Raw genomic sequence first — 15,748 nt, forward strand, 5'->3', positions numbered from 1 at the left:
TTTATAATTGGCCTGAATTCATTCATGGAGTCGGGGCCCTTAAGACCTAAACACCTCCCAACACGACCGCACTGGAGATGAAATTTCTAACACAAGCTTTTTGGGGGACACATTAAAACAACAGCAGATGCCTTTTATGTTTTTCTTGTTTAATTTCTCTGGTTAGAACTTCCAGTACTATGTTGAATAGCAGTGGGAAGGTAAGCATCCTTGTCTTGTTCCTAAGGGTGAAGCTTTTAGTCTTTTTACCACTATGTTAGCTGCAGGTTTGTCATAAATGCCTTTTACTATGTGGAGGAAGTTCTTCTATTCCTAGTTTACTGAGAGTTTTGCTTTTAACCATGAAAGAATGCTAAAGGCCTTTTCTGTATCTATTGAGATAATCATGTTATTTCTTTCCTTTTCCTTTGAGACAGGGCCTTGCTGTTACACAGGCTGGAGCGTAGGGGTGTGATCATAGCTCACGGCAGTCTGGAACTCGCGAGCTCAAGTGATCCTTCTGCCTCAACCCCCCAAAGTGCTGGAATTACAACTGTGAGCCATCGCACCCAGCCTCAAATTACAATGTTTTAAAAGCTGAAAAAATAAAACTCATAAATATCACAAAATCCAGAAAAATTACTTATTAGTATCAATACTGAGAGCTCAATGATACATTGTTTTAGCGGCATACTTTGATCACTGTTTCATAAGACAATGATTATACAATATCACCTTCTATTGGCATAATGAAAAGATAATTCCCCTAACATGGTTGACTCAAATTTGTTTTTTATCATCGAAAATTTAGAAAAATTTCAGTGTCTCAACTAATTATTGGTAATTCAGTGTCTCTTTTTGTTTCTTTTGAGACAGGGTCTCTTTCTGTCACCCAGGCTGGAGTGCAGTGGCATAATCATAGCTCACTATAACCTTGTACTCCTGGACTCCAGTGATCCTCCTGTCACAGCCTCCCAAAGTGCTTGGATTACAGGCATAATCCACCATACTTGGCCTGTGGCATTAATTCAGTCTTAAAATCAGGAAGTGTAAGTCCTCCAGTTTTGTTCTTTCTAACAATTTCATTGGCTTTCTTCTCGGTCACTTGCATCTCCATACAAATTTTACATTTTAAATTTTAATTTTTTTTTTGAGACAGGGTCTCGCTCTGTCACCCAGGCTGGAGTGCAGTGTCATGATCTCGGCTCACTGCAAGCTCCACCTCCCAGGTTCACGCCATTCTCCTGCCTCAGCCTCCCGAGTAGCTGGGACTACAGGTGTGTGCTGCCACCATGCCCCGCTAAGTTTTTGTTTTTTAGTAGAGACGGGGTTTCACCATGTTAGCCAGGATGGTCTCGGTCTCCTGACCTCATGATCCGCCTGCCTTGGCCTCCCAAAGTGCTGGGATGACAGGCGTGAGTTACCGCACCCAGCCACAAATTTAAAATTTTTAACCTGTTAATTTATTTATCTCTGCGTTTCTTAGACAGGATCTTGCTATGTAGTATAGGCCAGTCTTGAACTCCTGGGCTCAAGGGATCCTCTTGCCTTAGCCTCCAGAGTAGCTGGGAACAGAACCTGTTAACTTCTTTAAAAAAGTACTAAAATTACAATTGGAATTGTGTTAGATCTATGGATCAATTTGGGGAGAACTAACATCTTAACAATATTCCGTCTTCCGATCCATGAACAGACTATATCTCTCAGTTATTTAGTTCTCCATTATTTCAGTAATATTTTATAGATTTCAGTGTACAGGTTTGCACATATTTTGTTAAATGTATAAGCATTCCAATTTATAAGCTATTGTAAGTGAAATAAATTTCATTTATTCATGAATTTGAAATTTCATTTTCCAATTATCCATTGCTAGTATTCACAAATGCTGTTTTTTGTATACTGACCTTGTATCCTGTGACCTTGCTAAACTCACTAGTTCTAGTAGCATTTGGTAGATTCCTTCGGATTCTCTTTATTTACAAACAAGTCAATTTGCAAAACTTTTTTTTTTTTTTTTTTCTAATTGGAATGACTTTTATTGCTTTTTCTTGCTATAGGACCTCCAGTACAAAGCTGAATATAAGTGCCCTTTCTGGCTGGGCGCAGTGGCTCACGCCTGTAATCCCAGCACTTTGGGAGGCCGAGGCAGGTAGATCACAAGGTGAGGACTTCGAGACCAGCTTGGTCAACACGGTGAAACCCCATCTCTACTAACACAAAAATTAGCCGGGCGTGGTGGTGGGTGTCTGTAGTCCCAGTTACTCAGGAGGCTGAGGCAGGAGAATTGCTTGAACCTGGGAGGCAGAGCTTGCAGTGAGCCGAGACCGCACCACTGCACTCCAGCCTGGGCCACAGAGTGAGATTGAATCTCAAAAAAAAAAAAAAAAAAGTGCCCTTTCCTTGTTCCCGATCATGGGAAGAAAGGTGTTTGGTCTTTCTCCATTAAATATTTCGTATTAGCTGTGAGTTTTCTAAATGCACTTCATCAAGTGGAGGACGTTCACACAGAGTTCTAGTTTGCTGAGTTTTTCATCATAGATGGTGTATGGATTTAATGTGCTTTTTGATATGATCATATGGTTTTTCTTTTAGGTGGTTAAAATGGTGAATGACATAGGCTGATTTTTGAATGTTAAACCAACACCGTATTCCTGGGTTAAGTCTCACTTGGCCATGACAGTGTGTGACCCTTTTTATATACCTTTAGACACGATGGACTGTTTTGGTAAGGACTTCTGTGTTTACATTCATGAGTCACACTGGTGTTAGGTTTTTTCCTTACTGTCTTCATCTGATTTTGGTATCAGGGTAATTCTGGCCTCACAAAGTGAATCTGCAAATATTCTCTGTCTCTTTCTGAAAGAGCATTTTGTAGGATGGGTTTTATTTCTTGCTTCAATGACGGACAGAATTTACTGGTGATGCCATCTGGGACCGGAGTTTTCTTTGCGAGCAAGTTTTCAATTCAGGGAAATTCAGCTTTTCAATGTTGAGGAAGTCTCTTGCAGAGAAGCTTTCCACTGTTGGAAAACCTGCCAGCCATTCATGTCACATGTGCTAACGAGACATGAAAAGCAATCATTACTAGATAATAATTACTTGACCTTGGTTGTGAGAAAAGATCATCAAGATTCCTATCAAGTTGCGATGCAGGTGGCCTAGATCGAATTTTACTTGGATTTCTAATAGTGTGTGACACACTAGGGAAGCTCTGGTCCCCACCCCTGTGAGTAGCATCTAATAGTGGGTGACACACTAGGGAAGCTCTGGTCCCCACCCCCGTCAGTAGCATCTAATAGTGTGTGACACACTAGGGAAGCTCTGGTTTCCACCCTCGTGAGTAGCATCTAATAGTGGGTGACACACTAGGGAAGCTCTGGTTTCCACCCTCGTGAGTAGCATCTAATAGTGGGTGACACACTAAGGGAAGCTCTGGTCCCCACCCCCGTGAGTAGCATGTTCCCAGGTTCATCATTTTTATTCCCTCTGCACAAATGTTTCCCTCAGCAGATGCTAATTCCTGAAGCTGGTACCATTTCTTGTACTGGAGCCCCAGCAGCCAGCTCAGTGCTAGGCACACTGCAGGCATTCAGATGTTTGCCAAGGTAAAGACAGTGATAAACACTGTTGCTCACGGTTCTGCACTGACCTCAGGGCAACAGACAAGAAGGTGAGTTTGGGAGCAACTCTTCTTTCACCAGGGAGAAGAGAAGAGGTGCCTATACGTTACCGTAGCTTTTCTCTCAGTAGCCTAAACCCAGGGAGATTTAAATAGTACAAAAATTCCTTAAGGAAAATTTTAACTAATTGTAGCTTGTATAGAGTTAGGACATGAGGTTCAATGAATGTTTACCTTTGGGGTTATTAAAACAGCAGATGGCACTAGAATTTGTGCCATAAATCCTCCAATCACTCTTACTCTTTTTGAAGATAGAAGCAACATGGCAGCATAGAAACTAAAATGGATTTGGGAGTTTAAGATCTGGATTTGAGGAATGCATATTTACTAATCTCAGCATCCAGTGAACAAACTGTGAAAACACTACACACACCGCACAAAATTGTACACAACAGCAAGCCCGAAGAAACGGACAGTGATGCAGGTCATGTCAGCAGAAAGGGAAAAATGCAGCCTCTCTTTGGATTGGGAGCAAATGCCACAAGGCCACCTTCAGCAAAACAGGTGAACAGCTAAAGGATTTCCTTTCCCACCTTTCTCCATCCCTGCCACTCCTACCCCATATCCTCCCGGCACTCCAGCAAAACCCAATTCACATAAGTCCTTCAAAATAAGGCCTCTGGGCCGGCACGGTGGCTCACGCCTGCAATCCCAGCACTTTGGGAGGCCGAGGCGGTCGGATCACCCGAGGTTGGGAGTCGAGACCAGCCTGGACAACATGGTGAAACCCCCGTCTCTACTAAAAAAACAAAAATTAGCTGGGTGTGGCGGCGGCGCATGTCTGTCATCCTGGCTACTTGGGAGGTTGAGGCATGAGAATCGCTTGAACCTGCGAGGCGGACATCGCAGCTGGCAGAGACTGCGTCACTGCACTCTGGCCTAGGCGACAGGGTGAAAAAACAAAACACAAAACAAAACAAAAAACAAAATAAGGCCCCCTTCAAATCTTAAATCCTCCAGAAGATTTTTATTTTTAAATCTAAAAGAATGAATTTTTGAACCATTTTCAGTTCCTGTCAGGCAGATGGGGGCGGTATTTTAAAGCAGAAGAGCCTGTACTTAAGGACCTACCGGTCTTCCCAGAGTAGATGACCATCTACCCGCAGGGCCGGACCCACTTCTGAAATCATACTGTCACCTTAAAGCAGTTTTTTCTCAGCACCCAAGGGTTCCAATAAACTCTCTGAGACACGTTGTGGGTATAGATTTTAAATTACAAGCTTGATATGATACCCTCAAATACAGTTCTTAAGGAAGATTAGTTACAAATAGTTGTCAGTACTTTCAAATGACAGAAAAAATTACATTTTAGTAAAACTGGATGAATGTTTCTTGTGCGAAATGACAACCCTCTCACCACCAGGTGGAGCTGCTCCAGGCCATGCAATACTTGGACTATTACATTTGTAAAAAGTGCCCTAATTTTTCTAGTTGCGATTTCATGCCTATTTTAAGTCAAAACATCGCTATGCTCCTGAGCTCACTTCACCCTCCCTGGGAAGGGGTGAGGCCACCCATGGTTTCTCTGAGACACCCCTGGCTCCCTGACTGGAAGGTACTGTCTCAATGCGTTCCTCTTGGTGTGAAGGTCCCCAGGAGATCTTGGGTTTCGGAGGAAGTGGCTCTGGCTGCCTACGGGCAAATATTACACCAGAGGCCACAGAGGCCAGCGACCTAAGAGGTAAACAGGAGGGAAGTTTTAACTTATTTTGACATAAAATTGGCAAAAATAAGCATCACCAAATTTCTGTAACTAGAAATTGAGGATAAAACAGAAGAGGTTTGTCTATGATGAGGATGTCCGTCACAGTAGAACTTGTGAACAGCTTTTATAGAACCACTTAATATAGTACCGTCAACATTTTACATATTTTACATACAATTTGAATACAAAGTCTTAAAATTTATAATAGAACATTAAAATAATCTTCCAATAAAATCAGCCTTAAGTATAAGGAATCTAAATTTCATTATCTTGTACATTTCTAAATAAATAGCTTTGATCTGTAACCCTTGAAAATATTACAGTTTATGGTGACATGACAGGACAAGTCAAACAGTATTATAAGTGAAAATGAAACATCAATTTAAAATACAAGTGTAAAAACACGCTGAACTGAAATTACAGAAAATCAAAACACTAAGCACACAGTAATTCAATATCTAGCATTGGAATAACCAAATGCATGCGCAGTAACACACTTTCAACTTACATAAAAAGCCCTTTAAGATTCACGTAATCTAAATAAACAAGCAGAAACACAAAGGGAGGTACTGTGCCAGCCAGTAACAACTAGAAAGTAAGTTCTCCCTTTTTCTTTCAAATGATCCTAACAGAAAACAGGAAATAATGATCACTTGCTAAAAAACTATAATTCATGTTTGGTTTGTTTTTTTTTGTTTTTGTTTTTTTTCTTAAATGCTGCCTGATAAAGTCAAAGCAAGGCTTCCTAAATGTTAGACCACTATACCTTAGATAAGGAAAGGCCACCTAAAGGACAGATTTAAACAAAAATCAGACATCTGTCTATGGAAGGTATGATTGAATTTTCATGTAATGACCCCACAATAGGATCTAAATCAAGCCCACAACAAGAATGTACATTCAAGCATCTGAACGCATGATCTGTTAGTACTGAATTCTATGTGGTGATTTCACTCACCAAAGTACTGGTTTATTTTACATACGACCAGGATTAAAACATCTACAGCAGGAACTGTATCTTACTTAAGTTTGCATTCTAGTTCTCAGAATCTCAGAACATAATAGGTGTAAGCGTTTGCTGAACTGAGTCCAGCATTCGTGATTTCAGGAGGCTTTGCATCCGTGACAGAACAGTTGACTGAGATTCAGGGGAGCTTTTCCTTTTGTCTCTAGGCCTGTGATGAATTTCTGGCTAATCAAGTTAATTGACACAGATCTGTCACAGTTTCTCGTTTCAGGGTCAAGAGGTCTCAAATTCATCTATTCCACAGTGAAGCCTTCTCCAAAGATCTGTGCCTGCACCTCATCAAGTGAAAAGAAGAAAGATCATCTTTGAGGTGCTGGGTATTTGCTTATGGTTACTGCCGGAAGCACATGCACACGCACACACACACGCGAACACACACCCAATCGTTTCGTAAGTGGAGAACAGAACAGAAAGAATGCGCAAAGCCTAAATTACACAGCTCCCGAGGTTAACTAAAAAACGACACTGAAACCATAAGGTAACTCCTTTTGATTACACACAAACTTATTGCGCGATGGCTGAAAGCAATTTCTATGAACCAACAAGTGTAAGCCAGAAGTGTTCTTTAACCATTAGCTTGAGAAGTAGCTAAAAGAGTGTGGTTCCAAGACCACCCTGTTTGATTCTGCTCAGTGTAACTCACTGCGTTAGGAGGCAGTGAGGATAGGGTATGTTCCTCAAAGATCACTCCTTCCATCCACAATGCTTAGATGGATATCTGCCTCACTGTGTGGATTATTCTAACAGAGTTCCTCTGGATTGCCACTTGAAGTTGCTATTTCTGATGTCCTTGGTTCCTAACAGAGGGGAAGGGGGAATGTTACACAATTCCTGAAATAAAAACTGTTTAGAAAGTTTCACGCCTTTCATTCTCACTGCCAGCATGTCTGTCTCTGGAATGCTGCTAGGAGAGGTAGATCCAGTGCTTCAGTTCTGCCATTCCCTGCAGTAACTTAGTGTAATAGAAGTCCATGTTGTCTGCAAAGTCTGTACAAACAGGTGACTCCATGTCACCAAAAGTGCAGTATAATGCAGTTCCTCCAACACTAAGGAAAACCGTTGCTATGCACAGCAAGATCAGCAAAATACAGGAGCCACCTCCAACTTCATCTGCAGACATGAGAAAGAGTGAGGTTACATTATCACCAAAATGGGAATCTTAGCATCTGCTGTCTTTTCCCTAATTAAGGTAACTGGACATTTCTACTGTTGGTCCTCTATGGATAGGAAGTATTGACAGAAAACTCATGCTCTTAATGACTCTACAAAGACCTACCTGTTAATTACCAAGAAGACTCAGACTTGTGGAGCTTGTACACGCTAAAATTAAAACATGCTCATTTATACAATGGATAGAATCACTCCATGAGAAGAAGAAAAACAGCTGATGTGCTCATAGCAAGGATTAATTAAGTTTTGTTTGTTTTCTAGAGACAGGGTCTCACTTTGTCACCCTGGCTGAAGTGCAGCGGCAAAATCTTGGCTCACTGCAGCCTTGACACCTGGGCTCAAGTAGTCCTCCTGCTTCAGCCTCCTGCGCAGCTAGGACTACAGGCCTGTGCCACCACGCCTGGCTATTTTTTATTTTTTGGTAGAGATGGAGTCTAACTATGCTGCAGAGGGTGATCTTGAACTCCGGGCCTCAAGTAATCTTCGTGTCACGGCCTCTCCAAGTCCTAGGATTACAGGTGTGAGCCAGCATGCCCGCCCTAACAGCAGCATTTGACAGTACACATTACAGCCTTGCTGTTCGAATACCCTTGGAGTTCACACTATGGGACTACCTTAGAGCAAAGTCGACTTAACATTAAACAACAAAAATGTCTTTGGGTGGGATCTCTTTTGCATCTTTCTATATTGAAGAAAAAGATTACTCTTTGGTTGAAAAATATCTTAATTACTCATAATTAAAATTTTTAAAAAAAAATTTCAGGCCGGGCGCGGTAGCTCAAGCCTGTAATCCCAGCACTTTGGGAGGCCGAGACGGGCGGATCACGAGGTCAGGAGATCGAGACCATCCTGGCTAACACGGTGAAACCCCGTCTCCACTAAAAATACAAAAAACTAGCCGGGCGAGGTGGCGGGTGCCTGTAATCCCAGCTACTCGGGAGGCTGAGGCGAGAGAATGGCATAAACCCAGGAGGCGGAGCTTGCAGTGAGCCGAGATCCCGCCACTGCACTCCAGCCTGGGCGACAGAGCCAGACTCCGTCGCAAAAAAAAAAAAAAAATTTCAAAAAGACCAAAAACTCTTCTGAAGTGCAGCATGATTAAGGTGTAGGGATGCCTTTCTGGAAGTAATTTGGCAGTATCTATTAAAATTTAAAATTAATTTATTCTCCAGACTGGACAATTTTGAGAGTAAAAGACAGCGTTAAGGCCGGGCGCAGTGGCTCACGCCTGTCATCCCAGCACTTTGGGAGGCCGAGGTGGGTGGATCACGAGGTCAGGAGATCAAGACCATCCCGGCTAACACGGTGAAACCCTGTCTCTACTAAAAATATAAAAAATTAGCTGCACACGGTGGCAGGTGCCTGTAGTCCCAGCTACTCGGGAGGCTGAGGCCGGAGAATGGCATGAACCCGGGAGGTGGAGCTTGCAGTGAGCTGAGATCGTGCCACTGCACTCCAGCCTGGGCGACAGAGCGAGGCTCCGTCTCAAAAAAATAAAAATAAAAAAAGACAGTGTTAACTGAATGCAATTCCGGGACAACAGATGTAAACCAGGACAGCCTCAGGCCACCTGGCACATAGAGTTTCAACATATCCCAGTAAATCCACCTTTAAGAATCTGGCTACAGATGTGCACAACAAATATCATATATACAAGCTTGTTTGCTGCCGCAGGGTTTGTTATAACAAAAGGTTGGGAGTAACTTAGTTGTTCTGGTTACAATGGAACAGTCAAACCATTATGAGACATTTATATAATGAAACAGGATGTAAGTATTTAATAGGATGAAGTAAATTTAATATATTCTTTCATTGAAGGATGTCTAAGATTCATGATTTAATTTTTACTTTATTAAACTGTGATTTTTTCATAATTACCATATATTTTTACAAGAAACAAATTTTATAAAACCTAATGCATACCAAATAGACTTTATTTAGAACATTGTACAGTAATATATGAATATATTCTCCCTGTAAAAAGGCAAACCCAAAAGCATCTTAGAGTCTAAGGGGTTATCCATTTCTCTCTTGCCCAATCACACTCCCTTCCCATCCCAGAGGTAAACGCTGTTAAATTTGGTGTGTGTCCTTTCAGATCAAATAAGTAGATTTCAGCACTTATATGAAAATAGGATTAAACAATCGTTTGCTCTGAAATTTACATTTTAAAACAGCTTTTTTTTTTTTTTTTTAAGACAGAGTCTTGCTCTTGTTGCCCAGGCTGGAGTGCAATGGTGTGATCTTGGCTCACTGCAAGCTCTACCTCCTGGGTTCAAGCAATTCTCCCGCCTCAGCCTCCTGAGTAGCTGAGATTACAGTCACCTGCTATCATGCCCAGCTAATTTTTGTATTGGCGTAGAGATGGGGTTTCACCATATTGGCCAGGCTGGTCTTGAACTCCTGAACTCACGTGATCTGCCCGGCTTGGCTTCCCAAAGTGCTGGGATTACAGGCGTGAGCCACCATGCCCAGTCTAAAATAGTTTATACTATTTTATAATAGTATATAAAATAGTTTATACCTATGTATGAAAATTTGTCTTTTATATAAATGAAGAAATAGGATCATACTAATCATGCTGTATTTGTTGTTTTTGGACAGTTCAGTCTTTTCGCCTCCTTTTCTTTTTTTTTTTCAAAGATAGGGTTGTGCTCTGCCACCAGGCCACACTCACTGCAGCCTCAACCTCCCAGGCTCAAGCAATCCTCCCATCTCAGCCTCCCAAGTAGCTGGGACCACAGGTGCATACACCACTACACCCTGCTAATTTCTGTATTTTTTGTAGAGATGGGGTCTTGCCATGTTGCCCAGGCTGGTCTCCAACTCCTGGCCTCAAGTGATCCAGGAGGAAGACCTGGGAAGAGGCTCCCCCAAGTGCTGGGATTACAGGTGTGAGCCGCTGCACCCAGCCTTACCTGCTTTTCTTAACATGATTCCTTCCCTCACCTTATCTATGTTAACAACCTAAAGTATTTTTCTTCATTATCATATATTCAAATCCAAGCATTTAAATGTAGCTTAAATATGTAAAAATACATATGCTGTGTGTTTTATTTGTATGTCCTAGAATCGTTGGAGCTCCACGGTCTGACGTGAGTCACGGGTGACTGTTGGGCACTTAACATGCAGCTGTTCCAAACTGCGTGGCAATAAACACAGACTTTGAATACTTAGTGTGAAAAAAAGGATGTAAAATATCTCACTAGTAATTTTTTCATATAGATCACATTTTGAAATGATATTTTTGATGTACTGGGTTAAATAAAATACATTCTTAAAATTCTGGCCAGGCGCGGTGGCTCACCCCTGTAATCCCAGCACTTTGGGAGGCCGAGGCAGGCAGATCACCTGAGGTCAGGAGTTCCAGACCAGCCTCGCCAACATGGTGGAACCCCCGCCGCCATCTCTATTAAAAGTACAAAAATTAGCTGGGTGTGGTGGCGCATGCCTGTAATCCCAGCTACTTGGGAGGCTAAGGCACAAGAATCGCTTGAACCTGAGAGGCAGAGGTTGCAGTGAGCTGAGATCACGCCACTCACTCCAGCCTGGCAAGAGAGTGAGACTCCGCCACCCCCAACCCCCCACCCCGCAGAAAAGAAACTGCCCAACTGTTTTCCAAAGTGGGCGAATCATTTCATATTCCCACTAGCTGTCTATGAAAATTTGATTGTTTCATATCCTTACCAACACTTGGTAGTGTCAGTCTGTGTGTGTTAAAATATAGGTAACATAAAATTTGCCATTTTAACCCGGGAGGCAGAGGTTGCAGCGAGATCGCACCACTGCACTCCAGCCTGGGTGACGGAGTGAGACTCCATCTCAAAAAAAAAAAAAAGAAATCAAATGAAAAATAAAATTCATCTAACCTGTTTCTTTTCACTTTGACATGGCTACTACAAAATTTAAAATCATATATGTGCCTCACATTATATTTCCAGCAGATAGCATTGGTTTAGAGGAGGAAGAATCGGCCCTTTTAGGAAGATTTTGGCAGAAGGTGAGGTTTATGGAAACACCGTGTAAGTCACAGAGCTTAGGAACCAACCAACACAATCAACATTTACGTTTCGTTTTCTAATTCTCAAAATGAATTTATACACATTATCTGACACGCTTTTCAATAGGGACAGACAGGCAGATGTTACTCTCCTTATTTTAAAGATGATGGAACTGAGTCTCCTCCAAGTAAGTGACTCAGTTTAAGATGAGGTGGCTACAAAATGGAATGCAGACTGTGAGTTCCAAATCCGGGTTCCTCCTATTAAGCAATGATTTCGTCAAATCAGTGCAAACGGAAGTGAGCACCTTATCTGGAGAAGACTGAGAGAGTTACAAGCAGGGTGCAGAAGGAAAATCAGGGGTTAGGACATCATTTCTAAGGCCCCTAAGCAGCTTTATAATTGTAAAAATGCAGAAACCTCTACTGTTATCCCTCACGTTACACTGGTATTTTAACAATGCAGTTGTTTTATAAATATGAGAAGCCTACTGACAGGTTCTGGGCTACCTTTCCATTTACTCTTACTTACTTACACCTTAGATAAATACATCTGCAACCACAAAAGGCAGCATTGTTTGCTACAAAACTCACCACCTCATGTTAGACCAAGTCAGGGCCTTAAGTATAACAGGCCCAGGAGGAAAAGGTCAAACAACAGCGATGGTACTAAATTGTTGCTCTTGGGAGACACTCTTTTCTATCAGTGAAGAGGAAATCACTGGAGAGAATATTCATAAATATTTTCCACAATAAAGGAGGAGTCATTTAATTGTCCACTGAAAAGAAGACAAGCCAGGCATGGTGGCTCATGCCTGCAATCCCAGCACTTTGGGAGGCCAAGGTGGGTGGATCACTTCAAGTCAGGAGTTCGAGACTAGCCTGGCCAACATGGTAAAACCTCATCTCTACTAAAAATACAAGAAACTAGCTGGGGCCGGGTGCGGTGGCTCACACCTGTAATCCCAGCACTCTGGGAGGCTGAGGCAGGCAGATCATGAGGTTAGGAGTTTGAGACCAGCCTGACCAACACAGTGAAACCCCATCTCTACTAAAAATACAAAAATTAGCTGGGCGTGGTGGCACGTGCCTGTAAGCCCAGCTACTCAGGAGGCTGACGCAGGAGAACTGCTTGAACCTGGGAGGTGGAGGTTGAGATTGCAGTGATTTGCGCCACTGCACTCCAGCCTCGGTGACAGAGTGAGACTCTGTCTAAAAAAAAAACACAAACACAAACACAAAAAACTAGCTGGGCATAGTGGTGCTCACCTGTAATCCCAGCTACTCAGGAGGCTAAGGCACTAGAATTGCTTGAACCTGGGAGGCAGAGGTTGCACTGAGCCAAGATTGTGCCACTGCACTCCAGCCTGGGTGACAGTGCAAGACTGTCTTAAAAAAAAAAAAAAAAAGACAAACACAGCAGACTCACACAAAAAGTGCTAAAGAAGGAAACTGAAATAAGCTCTCAGCATTGACTATCTATGGAACAGGAAGGCCACAGGTTGAATTTGCAACTTGCTTACTTATTTAAGCAAGTAAAGATTTAGAAATGATTTAAGATGATAGTTTGATTTTACATGTTTTTCCCTTAGAAGATAAAGCAACTGGCCGGGCGCGGTGGCTCAAGCCTGTAAACCCAGCACTTTGGGAGGCCGAGATGGGCGGATCACGAGGTCAGGAGATCGAGACCATCCTGGCTAATACGGTGAAACCCTGTCTCTACTTAAAAATACAAAAAATTAGCTGGGCGACGAGGCGGGCGCCTGTAGTCCCAGCTACTCGGGAGGCTGAGGCAGGAGAATGGCGTAAACCCGGGAGGCGGAGCTTGCAGTGAGCTGAGATCCGGCCACTGCACTCCAGCCTGGGTGACAGAGCAAGACTCCGTCTCAAAAAAAAAAAAAAGAAGATAAAGCAACTAAATTGACATATTCTTTTATTTATTTATTTATATTTATTTTTTGAGATGGAGTCTCACTCTGTTGCTTAGGCTGGAGTGCAGTAGCGCAATCTCAAGTCACTGTAACCTCTGTCTCCTGGGTTCAAGCGATTCTCCCGCTTCAGTCTCCTGAGCGGCTGGGATTACAGCCACGTACCCCTACAGACTCGCTGATTTTTCTATTTTTAGTGGAGACAGGGTTTTGTCATGTTGGTCAGGCTTGTCTCAAACTCCTGACTTCAAGTGATCTGCCCGCCTGATCCTCCTGAAGTGCTGGGATTACAGGGGTGAGCCACCGTGCCCAGCAGACAGTCTTTTACAAACCCCGTTAGTAAACATCACATCATACACAAACTCATTCTTTCGGCAAACACTGACCATCTATGCTGCTAGCCACGGTGCCAAGCAGTTTACCTTGATCCAAGTTATCGTCTATTTCTTGGAATCTCACTCTTCGCTTAGATGGTTTGTGTTGCATTTGGGCAGGATGATCTCCTACAGTATCATTCCTCTTCTTTAATATTGAGACCAGTCCTTCAGTAGGAACAACCTGTCAGAAATTATAAGAACCTATCATTGTTTTATTAAGGTGGGACATCTCTACATGGATCTATAAAAAGGCTAATTCAACAGATATTTGAATTTTTATTACAGGGGTATCCAATTCCTACAGAAAAAAGTATCAATCATCAAAATCTAACAGAATAAAACTTTCACTTCTCTGCAGATGACTGAGAAATACAAAAGTCTAAAACCCTGATTTCCTTTGTTAGCCCCTGAACTGATTCCAGGGACAGGCAGTGTGAAGTATTCAGTCAACTGGGAATCAGAGCACCTTGCTTTGTAGCTTGACTTCCCTGTTACCGGTAAAATGATCACTCACAGTCCCCTCTTTGCTTCGTCATTAGCACTGGGTTTTGCTTTATAATGGAAGCTTACAATCCTCCACTGCTTTTTTCATTCAACAGCAATTTTAAACAAATGAACATATGGAACTTAAAATATATTTGGATACCAAGCTTTTAACATCAAAGTGTTGTCCTCAGTTTCTCTGAGAAACTGTGCATTTACTAAATAATGCTCTACTGCTCAAAATAGTTTAAGGACTTCTAGAATTTCTCTCAGAGCCAATTTACTAGGGTTTTTTTTTTTTTTTTTTTTTTGAGACGGAGTCTCGCTCTGTTGCCCAGCTAGAGTAGTGGCGGGACCTCGGCTCACTGCAAGCTCCGCCTCCCGGGTTCACGCCATTCTCCTGCCTCAGCCTCAGTCCCTCAGCTGGGACTACAGGCACCCGCCAGCACGCCTGGCTAATTTTTTTTGTATTTTTAGAAGAGATGGGGCTTCACCAAGTTAGCCAGGATGGTCTTGATCTCCTGACCTTGTGTTCCGCCCGCCTTGGCCTCCCAAAGTGCTGGGATTACAGGCATGAGCCACCGCGCCCAGCCTGGGGACATAATTACTTTCTAGTATGCAGAGGTTGGCAAACTATGGCCCGCAGGCCAAAGGCCTGTGCTGCCTAATTTTGTGGATATAATTTAATTGGAACACAGCCAAGCCGATTCATTTAAATATCGTACATGGCTGCTTTTGGGTTACAATGGCACTGTGTGGTTCTGAGATCATAAAGCCTAAAATATTAATAATTTGGCCTTTCCTAGAAAAAGTCTGCTGTCTAGTATCTCTTCAGACACCCACTCCTACCCTTTATATGTTGCCTTCTAGCTTTCACTTGGGTTGCCTCTCTCCTGCCTATGTTCCACCCCCTACTTAGAAATAAAACCAAAAACCCTCGCCATTTAGGAGCTAAAAGACTCCAAGGTGCAGGGAGAAGGAACAGGATCAGGTGGAAGAGCCAGGCTGGGAAGCAGGAGGCCTTACCAAGGGCCCCTGAACAGCAGGGCCAGTCACAGAAGTTAACTTGTTAGTTGCCTGATTGCTACAAGCTGTAGGTGATGACACAGGCAGGCATCGTGGGCCTAACCCTGAAGATGTCAGTGACTTGCTGGCATCAGGTAACTCTAAGCTGAGGACTGCCTGTAATGCCATTTATCTAATCAATAGCATAAAACACTAAGTATGACTTGCAGGTCCAGCCAGCAATCTTTGATAATGCGCTATGCATGTATATTACAGATTCGATTAGTTCTTTTTATATCTTAGGGCTTTTAGGGCCAAATAGCTCAAGATGGTCTCTGACTATGCTTCCCTGAATGTGGGTCTATAGAAACCATTATCTCAAAAAAAAAAATCAA

The 15,748-nt window shown here is 42.6% G+C and overlaps 1 protein-coding gene across 8 annotated transcripts in view; it reads right to left on the minus strand.

The window, feature by feature from the left end:
• Positions 1-4,605: 4,605 nt before the first annotated feature.
• CNST (consortin, connexin sorting protein) overlaps positions 4,606-15,748 on the minus strand; it is a 117,899-nt gene continuing 106,756 nt past the window's right edge. For 5 of the 8 annotated variants that reach the window (XM_033199456.1, XM_033199455.1, XM_033199451.1 and 2 more), the window contains 2 exons: positions 13,911-14,046; positions 4,852-7,500 (listed from right to left, as the gene is read on the minus strand). In XM_033199456.1, coding sequence (XP_033055347.1) covers positions 7,295-7,500; positions 13,911-14,046 — 342 coding nt within the window. In that variant the 3' untranslated portion in view covers positions 4,852-7,294. Of the gene's footprint in view, positions 7,501-13,910; positions 14,047-15,748 lie in introns of all 8 variants that reach the window. The other 3 variants (XM_033199454.1, XM_033199452.1, XM_033199450.1) reach the window with 2 other exon arrangements.

Source organism: Trachypithecus francoisi, unplaced genomic scaffold (genome assembly GCF_009764315.1).
Source record: "Trachypithecus francoisi isolate TF-2019V2 unplaced genomic scaffold, Tfra_2.0 Lachesis_group5, whole genome shotgun sequence".
NCBI lineage: Eukaryota > Metazoa > Chordata > Mammalia > Primates > Cercopithecidae > Trachypithecus > Trachypithecus francoisi.